This window comes from Emydura macquarii, unplaced genomic scaffold, assembly GCF_026122565.2.
Source record: "Emydura macquarii macquarii isolate MOO-44397 ecotype Brisbane River unplaced genomic scaffold, CSIRO-AGI_Emac_v2 contig_705, whole genome shotgun sequence".
In the NCBI taxonomy this organism is placed as follows: domain Eukaryota; kingdom Metazoa; phylum Chordata; order Testudines; family Chelidae; genus Emydura; species Emydura macquarii.
Genome location: NW_027130842.1, coordinates 4,422,199 through 4,437,292, shown reverse-complemented (window position 1 = coordinate 4,437,292; position 15,094 = coordinate 4,422,199). Strand labels below are relative to the sequence as shown.

Here is a 15,094-nt window from a genome sequence, read left to right as displayed (position 1 = left end):
CTTCCACCCCAAATATTTTTGAAATCCCAGGTTTTTTTCATTGAATCCTCACCACATAATTTTCAAACTCATGTTAACGGCCCCAATCTAGATAGACTAACTCTTTGTGCTGCACTTGGCTGGAGTTTATAAGTTATTTCCAGGGATACTAATATAAAGAGCTGTAGAAGTAGTTGGAGTGCCAGGATTTGTAATTGAAAAGGCACAGAAATAATAATTTTCTCTCTGTTGCTCTAAACACAGCTACTGAATCAAGCTGCAGAATGGAAGCTCCAGGCAAAAATGTTGAAGGAACAGGAGACTGTACTACAGGCCCAGGTGAAGTTGATTGCATGGTGTGCGTTTGTTTGCCCATTTTTAACCCACACAACACATTACAGGTAAAGTATTTTAAAAGCTTTGTATGTATTCCCCCTAAGCCTATCCTGAATCATAAAGACACTGTAGTAATGGAATCAGACTATATTCAGGCATGTAGTAAAACAGTGCACCACACTGCAGGTCAGTCTTTGCATATACATACAATACTGAGCTACATTGCTCTATGCTAAAACACTGTTGGATACCCATACCAGTATACTCACCATAACTCTTTTTCAGCCCAGACCAACACACCCTCTGAGGCTCCAGTCCAGCAAAGCACTGAAGCACATACTTAACTTTAAGCATGTGAATCACAGTGAAGTCAGTTGTTAAGCACGTCCTTAAGTGCTTTGCTGGAATTGGGCCTGAATGCAGAATTCTCATTAACTTCCATGGGAGTTCCAGGCACAGAGTGCTTGTACAAATGGACCCTTTGTACTCCCTGCTCAACAGGGCATAAAACACTGTTTGAAAAATACATTAAAATAAAATGTATTCCACAAGCTGTCATACAGATAAGGTTAGAATGAAATGCAATAGCAGCCAAGTAACATACAACTAATACAAAAACATACAGCAGTCATTCCATCACATCGAGTGACACAGTACCAGACCTGAAAAGTGGGTAAACAATTAAAAGGGGTCATAGGATGTGTATATCAAAAAGCGAAAACATTAATAGATTCTCCTAGGAAATACCTAATGGAAATATTAATAAAGAATTATTTTCTTTTATGAATTAAATGAGAATTGCCTCCATTTAATAGAATTTTTAAATCAATCTATCATACTCTATAGCTCAGAGAGAATTCACTGGTAAATGTTGGTGGTCCGCACAGCGCTTGCTGGAGACCTCTGGAGAGCGCAGAGCAGGTCTGCCCAGCACAGTGGTGAAAACACTGGCAATGACTCAATACTTCATCTGCAATGGTGCTTTCCTTGTTATAACCACCAGGCAAATTGCACAGGCAACAGCTATGGTGGGAAGTTTTATGGAAAAATTACTATTACAGACAGCACCTCAGTGGCTTTGGGGCTATTTATGGCTTTATAATCGGCCCACAATAAAGGACAACATCTTCCCAGGTGCAGCCCAGGGATGGCATTGTGGCTCAGAGCATCACAATTCTCTCCCTCTGGGTGAGGAGTAAGTTATTTATCCCTTTTCATGGAGCACCATACTCCCTGCTGTGCACCCAGCCAACTACTCTGGCCTGCAAGTAAGGGGAAGCAAAACCAGGACTCCTCCCCTCCACACCTTCTCCCTGCCCACTTGCTCACAGTGTATAGTCTGTGTGGGGGGGTGTAGTTCCTGGTCTATCCCTGTAGTCAGAATCACAATCTAAGTAGGGTGGCCTAACGTCCCTGTGCAGCCAAGTAAGAGCCATGATAGTCTAGCCATCTGTCAACAAGATGAGAAGGAAGTGGTCCTTTCTGCAGTTTTTCAAAGGTTAAAATGAGGGAAAAAATTGAAAAATATACTTATAAATAAACTTATTCTGCACCTACTGTTCATGGACACAAGTTTGATAAGTTTTCCAATCAAACCTCACAGGCCTCCTGAGGAGTCAGTCCCCAATTTTCTTTGTGTGTTTTTTATTAAACCTTTATATTCATCTAGAAAGAGTTTTGTATCTCTGCCAGACCTCACTGGCCAGTTTAATAAAAGTGAATATAGGAAAGAATATATTAAACAGTAAATGGTAACAGTTGTAAAAAAGGAATCCACTCAAGCAAACCTGCAAAGGTGTTGATAGCACACATGCCTCCCTCAGACTGCCCTAGTTGGAGGTTAAGGCCCTGATTTTAAAGGGACTATTCACATGATCAAATTAAGCATGTGCTTAAGTGTTCTGCTGGCCTGGGGCCTTAATCTGGGAGGCCAGATTTGTGAGTTCTATCGCTTTGGCACCTGCATCCATTGGGAATGGTGCAATAATAACGTGAGAGTTATTTTGACATCACTCCATTTTATAGGGCTGATCCTATGAGGTGCTGTGCACCCTCAACTTTCACTGAACTGAATGAAAATTGACGGTGCTAGCACCTTGTGGACACAGGCCCTTAATCTGTACAGTGTTCCTTACAATGGAGAACTCAACGCTCCAAAGGGTTAAAGGCATTTGGCATTGACTCACAGAACATGTCCAAGGTGTGGCCCTGGTGCTACTCAGAGCACGACACATAGCATATCCGGGTGTGTCGCTAGTATTGGCTTTTAGCTTTGCATTTTGAAACAAAGTGAATTATAAAAGTTAGCTGAGGCCTTTAATTTTTTAGATTTATAGACTTTAAAGTCAGAAGGGATCATTATGATCATCTAATCTGACCTCCTGCAGAATGCAGGCCACAGAATCTCACCCACCCACTCCTGTAATAGACCCCTAACCTATGATTGAGTTATTGAAGTCCTCAAATCATGGTTTAAAGACTTCAAGGTACAGAGAATCCACCAGCAAGTGACCCGTGCCCCATGCTATTGTCTGTGTAAGATGACAAATTGAATATAAAAACCAGAAGTGATGAGAGCAAATTCAATGAACTAATGAGAGTCCTCCTGGTAATTTAGCAACCAAAGATTACACAGAGGGGCCACTATCACACTGGGGACATGTTAATTCAAATGCTACCCTTTTATCAATCAATAGCCTCATTAGCAATACGGTGTTAAAATACTACTATTTCCTGTAGCACGACGCTCATAAATTCAAACCTGCAGCAGTTCACTCTTTTAGCACAGGCATGCACTCTCTGAAGGAACTTGAATGAAACCATAGGACCATATGATGAAGTAAAGTGGCCTTTGTCTCCCTAATCTGAGAACATGAGCGCTTGCTCACGGGGAGAGACAGCTCCTCCTACATGTACGCAAGCACTATAAAACACAGTCATTTGTTTATTACTTAAGTTTGGACTTAAGTACAGTCTGAATGATTATTATTTGTTTTACGGTACTGCCCCAGCCAACGTCAGTGCTAGTCACAGTACAATCACATAGGGTACGTCTACTGTCAAAGCAGGGGGTCTGATTTCCAGCTGAGCCTGACATAGCTGTGCGAGCTCTGATCAAGCAGGCAAACTAAACATAGGCATGTAGCTGTGGCAGTGGAAGCAGTGTGAGAGGCTACCCAAGCAAGCATTAGAGTCCCTGGTGGGATTGTACTCAGGGACGGCTAGCCTGTCCCACCACTCGCGCCTCTGTAGCAACAGGTCCATTTTTAGCACACTAGTTCAATCAAAGCTAGCCTGCACACATCTACCCAAGATGGAAATTACCACTGCCCCAGCTCAAGTGTCGATGTACCCTTAGTGAGAGTCCCTATCCCGAAAGGGCTTATAATCAAAATAAACAAGACAGAGGATGCAGGGAAACAGAGGCACAGAAAAGTGAGGTGACTTGCCCAAGACAGCAGCAAAGCGAAGATTAGAATCCAAGTCCCCTCACTCCCAGTCCAGTGCCCTATATTAGTATTGTTAAGCATCTGATTAACGCTATGTCTATATTGCATCATTAACCCAGTTGACTGTTAACCCAAGTTTGACTATTCAGGTTACTTTAGCTGGGGTGCAAGGATCCCCACTGCAAAGCCTCATCCATGTTACTGTGTGCTCCCTGTTTTCTATACTCAGCCGGGTGTGCCTGAGGGCATAGCCTGTGGTTCTTCATGCTGAGGTGTTCTGGGATTCTTTCCCAGTCAACTATGCCAGTTGCGGGAGAACTTGTCTTTCATCTGGGAGGAATTGTGAGAAGGGCATTGGAAGACTATCTGTACGTGTATAATTTTGCCTGGTCCTCACCATAAAATGGGTGGGTTCCAGCCTGAGTTAATGCACAGCCTGGATTTTAACCAACTTCCCCAGCTAGGTAAGCTAGCCTGTGCTTAAAGTACTTCCAACCTCAGGTCAGAGGTTTTTTGTGTGTGGACAGTAGGAGGCTTAAGGCTAAAACCTGGGTAAGATCCTGGATTAACTGTGCAGTGTAGACATATCCTTAAACCATCCATCAGATCCCAAGGGCCTGATACTCAGAGGACCCACAGTTCCCATTTGAATTGTGGGAGCTCACACCATTAAAAATCAAACATTTGCAAATACTAAAGGGCTCCGTGACCACTTGCCAAAGCCACATGTAATTCGAATATAAATTTTACATAGGTTTAAAATCAAAACTAAATGCACACAACAATAAATAACATTTGCTTATTTTTGTCTCTTCCTTGATAGCTAAGTAGAAATTGTTTGTTGTTGTTGGCACCAAGCAAACTGAAAGCTTTTTGTTAGTCAATTTAGTCATCTCCCTGCAGTTACAGGAGAGGGCAGACTCTGACCACGTGTTTAAAATCTGCAGGCTGCTTCTGAACTTTAGATTGCACATTGGGCCACTCTGCCTTGGAAACTGTATGCTATGCCAATCACTCCTTTTCTAACAAGAGCTGTCAAGTTGGACAGCTGAACTGTCTTGTTACTGAACATTCCTGGGTAATGCTGTGGAATCAGAATGCAACATTTCAATCTCATCTGCTTTTCTTTTGTCCGAAAGTGTAGATAAATATAATTTATCTTTTGATTCATGTATTTCTTTGATGTTTTAAAAGGAAGCTGCTTTCCCCATTATGGAAAAAAGGAAGAGAACAGAACCTAAGAAACTCTGACAGGAAAATTAACTTTAGACATGTAGGCCAAAATTTTCAAGAATGCTTACTGATTTTGAGTGCCTCAATTTTTGGGTGCCCAAGTTTGACCCAACGTGATCACCCAAAAATTGAATCATGCATGATATGTCTACACTGCAATGTAAGCCCAAGGTTAGTAGAACCTGAGTTCTCAGACCCTACGTTTGTTAACCTAGGGCCTGAACATCTGCACTCATTTGTAACCCTATTTTAGGAATTGTTGAATCCTGGGTCCCAACCTGGGACTCTAGCATCTACACTGTATTATGTGGGCCCTCTCAAAATGTGGCTGCTCTAGCCCTTTTTTTGTGGTGCGGTGTGGGAAAACTTGATTGTTCCACAAACTTGACAAAGAAAGTTGGCCCATGGGATTGTGGGATACTTTTGGTGGACTCTCAGAGCATGAGTCCAGTGGGGCTATGTCTCCACTGCAAAGCAATAGGGCTTGAACCATAGGTCCCAGCTTGACTCAGATCCTCCAGCCTCGTGGAGTCTTGGGACCCTGGCTCCAAGACCTGGATTAGCATGATTGGTATGGAGACGGAAGGGGGGGGGGGGGGTAGAGTTGAGCCTGAGTTTGAACCCTGAGCTTACACCGCAGCATAGACATATCTGCAAAGTCAGAGGCCAGCTCTAAAAAAATGTGGCATTACTAATTTCAAATGCACTTTTGCAAGGGTAGTGAAAGCAGATTAATAATGAAATATGTAGCCCTAATTGTCCTCAGACTGTGCTGGCATATTGTAATAGCACTTATCTCCTGCTTTGTTGCACTGCCTCATGTGTGAACAGCAAAGTGAAATTGACAAGAGACCCTTGCTACTCTACTTTTTGCTGGCCCTGCCTGCAGCTCCACTCCATGTACAAGCCACAAAATAAAGCTGACGAGATTCCTTCTCAATTCATTCTGTGAGGTGGCAGAGCAGATGAGGTCAGAGTAGTGAAAGGAGCCAGGCCAGAGGGTGCAGGAAAGGGGAAAGCAATCAGAGAGCATAAGGGTTTAGGGAGGAGAGAGGAACTAAATAAAAAAACAAGGGCACAAAGTGAGAAGGAGAGAAACAAGACTTGGAATAAAGGGAAAAGGAAAGGAGAGAAGAGGAGAGATTTAAAAGTAGAAAAATTGAAGAGAAGAAGAATGGGGAGAGAGTATAAAAAGTGAGCTAAAATGGAGGGGGAGTGAAGGAGGAGCCACAAACACACGGACAAAAATAGGGAAGAACGAGAAAGGAAGGAAAGGAAGAGACCGAAAAGGGCAGGAATAATGGTGCTTATCTCCAAGTGGAGAGCCATATTGTTCGCTGGGGCCCTTCACCTAGCACCCCAAGAAAGCAGAAGGGTGTCTGACATTGTTATCAATGGGAGCTGGTTTGGGCCCCAGAACAATAAAATGAAGCGACTATCTTTTGTCTTCTCGTTTTATGTTACGTTCTACAGTTTATTTCATTTTTAGCCTTTCTAGAAGTTGTTTGTTTTTAATATGTCCCTTGGGTCGAGCCGCTGCCAACTGAGGTTCCCAACTGACACGGGTCTACCGTGCCCAGGTTACAAATGCTTCTTAAACTGCCCTGGCCACACTGGGCATTTTGAAAGGCATTGCAGTTAGGACTCTGAACATCTTGGCTCATTACTAGGCTTTACTGCTCTCTGCCCGTAGGACCTTAGGAAAGTCACATAGGCCAAAATGTACAAGTCTCTATTTATTTGGAGTTCTTCTAATATTTGGATACCCACATGACACTCTGAGCCCCTGATATTCAGAATGCTGAGCACCACGGCTTCCACATACTTTTGAAAATATTGGCCTGAATCTTTCTGCTCATACTCATTTTATTCCTCTCTAATGTAGGGATACTAATAGCTTGCAACCTCATCAGGCTGTAGTAAGGCTACATTCGCTAACGTGGCGTTTTGAAATCCTCAGATGAAAGCTAATCTGCAAGTGCAAAAGGATTATCATTGAATCACAGTTATTCCCTTTTCGAGTAATTAACATTAAAATAAGATATATTAATTCAATTTGCCCACATAGAGCTTCTGAAACAGATCTGTTTGTTCCCGTGTGCGCAGCTCGCTCTCTATTCTGAACGGTTTGAAGAATTTCAGAAAACACTGACGAAAAGCAATGAGGTGTTCGCAAGTTTCAAGCAGGAGATGGAGAAAGTGAGTAGCATGCATCATTTCTAAAATCTGACACTTTGACTTTGACTTTCCATTTTGATACACATGATTTTCCTTTGCAATCGTTTGTCTTTGGATTGGGACATTTCTGTATGCTGGGTGAAACAAACTGGTCAAAGATTGAATGGGGCCTGGGATGAGGCTCAGCAAGACCAAACACATTGCAATGCTGTTTTGATACTTTTCTGATTTCTGTCAACTGATATAAAGTCTAATAGAAAAACAGACCCAGAATCTCCTCTTCACAGAAACTTATGGCAGTGGTGGACCGATGAATGGGGGTGGGAGGGATAAGAGGGGAGCGGGCCATTGCCCCTAGGTGCTGGCCTGGGAAGGGGCACCGGCAGGTTTACTGCTCTGGAGACATTCAAGCTCCAGCTGCAGACTCAGCACTGGGGGTCTCCCACTTTATAGGGTCCTAGGGCCGCCAGGCTTTGACATCCTCGGCGGCCCCACTGAGCTGACCCCAGCTCAGGTCTGCTGGCAGCTGAGGGCACCCACTGGAGCAGGGGGGAAGCAAGCATCCTCCTGGCCCATCCGCCCCTGCTTTGGGGAGCGCACCGACACCAGGGAGCCGCATAGGGGCCAGGCAGTCAACCCAGCGGCCTGGATCCAGGGCAGAGCCCATCATGGCCGCCCCTCCTCACCGCCAGGAGGCCAGAGGACGTTTGTCCCTGTCACTCCCACTCTCAGCCTGCACCCACCATCCCTACAGTGTGGGGGGGGTGAGTGGGAGAGAGCGGGAAACGGGCCCACAGACACCCCCTGTTACCTTACCAGTCGCTGCCACCGACGATGGGGGGGGCGCCAATGCAAGCACTGGTCCCCAGTTGCCAGAGACCTACGGTACGCTACTGACTTATGGGCCCAGCTCTTCACCTGATGTAATAGACCTATGCCAGTTTACAGCGGCTTAGAATCTGGTCCATTGTGTCTTATCAGCACTGGAAGTTAAAGATTCCACTCTCTTCTTCAGTAAAGAAATAACAACTGCATGAAAGAATAAAGAGGTATAATCAATGAGCTACTTTAAATGATGGCTTATATGATGGCCATTCAATAACATTTATGAATTGGCATAAAATGTTTGGTTTTGGCATAAATATTTAGGGCACTGTTCACTGTTGCCCTGTGCCTTACATCACTGCTAAGGGAATTTAAAATGCTACCTACTCAGAGTTGTGCGTCCCCACCCCCCCGCACTTTCCAGGGGTTTAAATGAATGCACAAAGTGCAACACAACAGAGAATCTGGCCCTTATCATTCATGTTCCAGGGGCCCAAAATCCTGAGGTCCTGACTGAGAAGAGCTCGAATTATCTTCAGTGAGAGTGTGATCTGAGTCAGGACTGAAGGGGAGATCGTGGTATTTAGCTACTGGCCTGTATTGAGGATAGTACAGAGGTGATCAACCCAGAAAACTTTCTACTAGGAGTTGTGCCTTGGGAGACACACACTGCACGTGTTCCCCTTAGCATAGCCAGCCAACTCTGCAGTCTGGGCAGAAGGCAAGGCCTACCTTTCCCCATGCCCTTTTTGTGACGATTTGCACTCCAGAGGGAGGCAGGGGGGGTGCTCAGGTGTTTGTGTCTGCACCCAGTACAGGAGTGCACAAGGGAGAAGGATTCCCCATTCCTTCTCCTCTCTCATTCAGGGGAAGGCATAGTCTAGTCCTGAGCGGGACCTCCAGATTTGGCCTCAAGTGGGGAAATCTTAGACTGATAAGGAGGAAGAAAGAATCCTGCCAAATTCACTGTAAGTTTAGTAATGCAACCAAGGGAGGCTTTGCATCTGTGAACATTTCAGTCAATCCCAAGATATGACAAGTCACTTCAGGGAGAGAGCTGGCAGCGCTCAGCACCTCAGAGGATGAGGCTCAAAGGAAATCCGAAGTCTCCCTATCAAGTGTTTGTATTTGCCCACATTAAAACACAAATAAGACTGCTATTGGCTGCAGACTGTAATCTTTGCAGCAGAGACTGAGAAAGAATTGAGTGCTCACTTTAGAAACTGGCCATTATTACTGGAGTAATCATTTTGTGTACTCCGTGGCACCAGGGTATCCCTTTACTTTATCTGGCTTTCCTTTGGGGAATATTTACTCTCCTCCATCACAGCCTTAACTTATATTTTAACCTATATAATAATTTTAAACTGTGTAATACATTTTTCCTGTTTTGGAGCAGGCAGGCCTGTATGGCAGGGTTTGTGTCAAATGTCATCACCTGGGGAGTTTAAATTAAATCTTGCTATCTGTTATTTCTCAGCCATCATTCTTTGACAGTGCTATCTTCACCTTCACTGTAGTTACTGGTAACAGAGCTGTAAGTCTGGGTTTAAGAAAAGATAACTCAAATGCTGTTCTAACTTGAGTTAACATTTGGGATTCCTGTTGCTATTCTCTTCCTGTTTCTGTAGATGACAAAGAAGATGAAGAAGCTGGAAAAGGATACAGCTACATGGAAATCCAGGTTTGAGAACTGTAATAAAGCTCTACTGGACATGATTGAAGAGGTGAGAAACCTGCTTCACAATATTTCCATATTTTCAAGTTAATTAGGGCTGATCCAACACCCACTGAAGTCAATGGAAAAACTGCCATTGATGCTGATGGTCTCTGGATCAGGGCACATTGGATCTGTTGGGGTCAATATATTACTGGGTCTGGCTTACTGCACACACTAACAGCTTGTGCACACAGGATGTTAAGGCTACATCTGCACTACAGCACTTATGATGCACGGCACAGCTGTACCACAGTAGCTCTTGCTGTGGAGATGCTCTAAGTCAATGGGAGAGAGCTCTCCCATCAGCTTAATAACTCCTGCCTCCACAAAAAAGCTTCTCCTGCCGACATAGGTTAGGTCAGTATAATTTACATCCCTCCAGGGGTGTTGATTATTCACACCCCTACACAACGTAAATTATACCGAAGTAACTTATCGTAAAGACAAGGTCTAAAAGGGTGAAATTAAGGTACGCTACCCTCCCCCCCATGTGGATGCTCTCGTTCAGAAGTGAAGTGGCCTTCGTTCATTTTAGATTAAGGCCACTTGATTTCTGAATGAAAGTGTTCACACAAGGGTGCATTGCGCTTTAACTAGCGCACTTTAAAGTCAGATCTTTAGTTAATTCAGCTTGATTTCCTGTGTAACAAGTCACTGGGGTCCACCATATATTTAAATGTTCCCTACATAGAGAGACTGTATAAAAAAATTAGTAGGGATGTGAAAACTAGTTCAGTTAAAATAAGAAGCTGCCTAAAGTTTCACCCCAAACTCAAATGGAACCTGGACCGAAAGTTTTTGAGATTTGAGAAAAGAGTGACTAACATCCTCCCTTCAACCACCACCAAAGGCCAGTATTTTCATTTTTGTGGACTTCTACATCCAGCTGGAATCAGAATATGTAGACATCCACCAAATGCTGCAAGAAAGGCTGTTCTCACAGAATTTCCAACCAACCAGAAACAAGGTGGGCTGAAAATATGAGACAGCCTGTTCTCATGAAAATTCCAACACAGTTTTCCAGGAAGTCCAGATACGCTTCTGGGTGCTTATCTGTACTGATATCCTGAATGTTTTATGGTCCTTCTATCACTAAAGATTATTTCATGGCTATTTCTGTGCCTCGTATCTCTCGGTGACATTCATCCGAGTGCAGGGGCTCCGCAGAATGCCTTATTCACCACTTAAGTGACACACTTGAGTGTACTCAGGTGAATTAGTACTTAATTAGGAAGACTGTAACTGTATTTGATTACTTTGGGAACACCAGCTATGGTGCGGGGAAGAAAGATTGCATGTAACAACTAGATACAGATATAGATTAGATATAGATACTTTATAATTGCAACATATGTGTGTGCTGCTCACGAATACGAATTCCATTTTTCAACACCTTTGCCTGATTTTGCTTTGATCACAGAAAGCAATGAGGGCTAAGGAGTACGAGTGCTTTGTGCTGAAAATCCAGAGGCTAGAGAACCTTTGCAGAGCTCTGCAGGAAGAGAGGAACGAACTGTACAAAAAAATAAAAGAAGCAAAATTCGCTAATGAGGAAGAGGAGGATGAGGAGGATGGAAATGATGACATCTTGGGAAAAGAGGCCGATGCAAGCCCTTCCGTTACTGAGCAGGGAAGTGAAGCAGAGTCCGTTATTGATGAAAACATCCTGAAGAATCTAGCTGCAGCTTTCATGGTGACCCATCACGTGCAGGATCCCCTCACAGTCTCCAAGGAAAACAGCAACCCGGAGCCGGCTGACCCTCAAGCATACAGCCCTCTTCCTCTCACAGAACCAGAGCTTACCTCCCATCCCACCCCTGAGCCAGAGGCAGGGAGTCACTCTGGGCAGCTGAGTCCTGTGCCAAAGTCTGTCGAATGTGTGCCAAAGGCTGAAGAATGTGTAGGAGCCCCTGCAGAGCAAGATCAGCCCACGCAGCAAAGCGTAGATGCTGACATGGAAGGGGTAGATTAAACGTAATGCTGTTTTCTGGTTGTTTTTCTACCAGTCACTGCTCCATTTTCTCCCAAATTTGATTTTCTGAAGCAAAAAGTAATAGGGCTTGAAAACAGGCTCAAACGTGTTTTATGGGTGTGTAGTGCAGCTTACCTCTTTGTCACTACCACACAGTAATAATGGATTTGCTATTTTGGCTGTCCCTCCCATATGTAAAGCATAATATTTTCTTAGTGTCAGCAAAATACAACAAAATTACAGGATCTTCTTTCCAGGCATAATGAGTCATCTCACTCTACAAGATCCCCGCAAACTGGTGAGGTTTCATGTTTTAAGAATTGTTGCAATACAGATACACATTTTTAAAGCTATATAATTAAACATATCAATTTGGTTTGATGTTGCACAAAACATGCCCTGTTTAGAAACCAGGTGAGTTTAATAAATGAAGCGATGAGGATTTGTGATCACAGCGGAAGCACTGATAGGGTAAGTTGAATCCATTAAGAAGTGTAATAATGGCCCATTTTTGCAAAAGTTACCTGCACAAATCACTAGCTTGTTACTGGAAATGTTATATGTAAACACCCACACACAACTCCAAACTTCTACCCCTAATCACTGCCTCTCTTCAGTGCTGTGTTCTGTCATTGCTCTCAACAGAGCCATGGTGAAGGGTGGAAATTCTTCGCAAGACACCTCCTAATATTGCTGCTTTAATCTTTAGGGCCAAATCCTGGCTTTTAAGCAACAGCCCTGAGTAGGGGACAGCATGGAGCTGCACTGCCTCGGCAGGAGCACCAGAGATTATCTCAGGCAGGCACTCTCTCCCAGTATTTCTCTTTGTGCACAGCTGGCGCACAGTCTGCTCCATCCACAGCTTGCGCCCAGATGCATCAGCCCTCCTGCACAAGCCGGTGCAGTCAGGAGAGGGAGCAGGGATGTGCTGCTTCCTCTTCACCCCCTTTTTTGGTATCCTGCTCCTCAGGGTGCAACAAAAGCCAACAATCCCTGTGCTCCACTGAGTGCCAGGAATTCAGAGCACAGGAGAATGTTAGGAGTCTTGTTTAGCGGAGAGGCCTAATCTACCCTGCCTGCCCTTTGCTAGAATCCCTCTCTCATTCCCAGCGTGCATCCAATGCACTCAGTCCGGTGGGAAGGGAGCCCCAGTGGGCCACTCTGTATTCCACTCTGGTTTCACGACTTGCTGGGGATATTAGCTGGCAGCTTCTCCACGGAATCATGAGCATAGGTGTGTATTTGGCACAGTTCATGGAGTCCCATGTCACCTGTTTCTTCTGGATACCTGTCCCTTCAGTGGCAAGATGGAGACCCTGGCCCACATCTATGCAGAGAGTGTCAGGCTGCAGCCACTCTTCCAGCTCCTTCAAAATCTCTTACTGAAGTTCTGGCTGCACTTTTCCCCTCACCTGTTTATCCCTGCACACCTTATCCATGGCCCCACAAAGTCACGAGATCTCCCCATCCTGGTCCTCCCCAAAATGCCCACCACCAAGCCAGGAGGAGAAAGCTTGATGGGGCAGGAGGGGCACTCTGCAACGGTGGGACCTATTTCAGGTCACTCATCAAATCACACCTCTGGGCAGAGTTCCTGTGGGTAGTGTGCATGGACTCCTTAGACATCATTAAGGAGTGATGGGCACTGTCGGGAGTTCTCTGTTCGGTGCCCCTTCTGGATCCCTGATTTTTAACCTTTGGCCTTCACTCCCGTTCCTGTTTTCTCATTCGTTCGTCCATGTAATCATTTGTGGCCTAGGTTTAGTGGCTTCTCCCCCATCAGGAGGCAGACCTTTAGATATGGGTGGGCCTAGGCCTGCTATTTTTCCAGCTACCACAATAGGTACACTTAATCCAGGGCCCGCCAATTCCAGTATCCACAGTAGGTACACTCTGGCCAGGCCTTCATGCTACTAGTTCCAGGCCTGACTATCTCAAGACTGTGAAAAAAAGCCACTTATATGAGAACTGATGACCAGAAGTTAGAAAGACAAAGGTTACACACAAACAAAGCCCGCCAGACATATAAACATTGAGAAGCCCGCAAATGCTCAGAAAAATCTTACATGCAGATTGAAATTGAAATGACGGTGACCTTAAGGGAAAAATGTCATCTGTAGGAGACTTTCACAAGATACTTGTTGCATTTCACCCCAAAATGAGTCTCCATTTTTAATCCACTTTCATTCCCAATGAGATCTTCAGCCTGGTTAACTCTATATAATTTTTTTCGTGTTTGCACTGTTTTGTACGATCTTTTGGAAAATTAGCTGTTGCAGTATTCACAGTACAATTTGTAACCATTGTTTGTTCTGGGGTTGGCCTTATCCAGCATGGCTAAAATTTTCAAATTTGGATGCCTAAGATTAGACACCTCCATTTATAATTAAGCACCTAAATTTTGCTAATCTTCTCTGCAAATTAGGCCACTTAGGTTCTTAGCTTTGAAAATTTTAGCCTATAAACTAACCATTTCAATGGTTGAAAATCTATAATCATTTGACTTAGGTTCCAGTGATTTTGTATCTATAGAAGCTCAGTATAAATGTGAAGCATATAGTTTTGCTTGTTGGTAGGGTGATGTTTTTAAATTAAATTAGCATAATTCATAGATCCATTACATCTCGTTCTGCTCTGTTGATTTATGGATTTTTCAGGTTGGATTTGTTTGAGGGTTTTATTGGTTTGGTTTGTTTGGTTGGTTTTTGTTTTTTGTCGTTTTAATACCTGTCTTCATACTAACAGCTTCTTTTTTCTCTATCTAAGGTTTTTATAATGTCTTTGCCACCATTGTATTTAAGTTCCTTACAAACTTCTGTACTCAATTGCATCCCAAAAAGCTATATTAAAAGAACATTCAGTTTACAAAGTCGAGCACTCTGAAGTAGGGAAATGCCAGAATTAAGGCTGCTCATGCAGCCAACAGCCACATCCTGTACACCACAGTTTCTCAACCTGTGGTAGGCATACCCCTGGGGGTACGCAAGACACAGGCCGGGGGTACCCGGGGAAAAACAGAGTGAAGGGGAGGCGGGCAGCAGCTGCCGACTTCTGGGGAAGCTGGGCGGCAGCAGCCCACTTCCTACCCGCTCCCAGCTTCCACCTGGAAGGCGTGTGGCAACCCCCAGCTTCTGGGGAAGACGGGTGGCAGCCCCCCGTTTCCTAGCTGGTCACAGCTCCCAGCCTCCAGCACACCGGCTTGAAGATGGGCAGCAGCCGCCTACCCACATCCCTGGGTCCCAGCCAGCGTGGAAGCCTCCTCTTCCCCAGCTTGGACTGGGTGGCAGTCGCCCACCCCCTGGGCTGGCAGCCAGGCAGCAGCCGCCTGCAATTTTCCCAGGTGGCAGCCTGCCTCCCTGGCTCAAAGTCCAGTGCCCAGAAAACTTATCAATTTCACTGCTC

The 15,094-nt window shown here is 44.6% G+C and overlaps 1 protein-coding gene across 4 annotated transcripts in view; it reads left to right on the top strand.

Annotated features, from left to right (window-relative positions):
• TXLNB (taxilin beta) overlaps positions 1-14,309 on the top strand; it is a 44,922-nt gene extending 30,613 nt beyond the window's left edge. For all 4 annotated transcript variants that reach the window (XM_067542332.1, XM_067542333.1, XM_067542334.1 and 1 more), the window contains 4 exons: positions 244-318; positions 7,104-7,196; positions 9,632-9,727; positions 11,141-14,309. In XM_067542332.1, the coding sequence (XP_067398433.1) occupies positions 244-318; positions 7,104-7,196; positions 9,632-9,727; positions 11,141-11,692 (816 nt within the window). In that variant the 3' untranslated portion in view covers positions 11,693-14,309. The remainder of the gene's footprint in view (positions 1-243; positions 319-7,103; positions 7,197-9,631; positions 9,728-11,140) is intronic.
• The last annotated feature ends 785 nt before the right edge of the window (positions 14,310-15,094 follow it).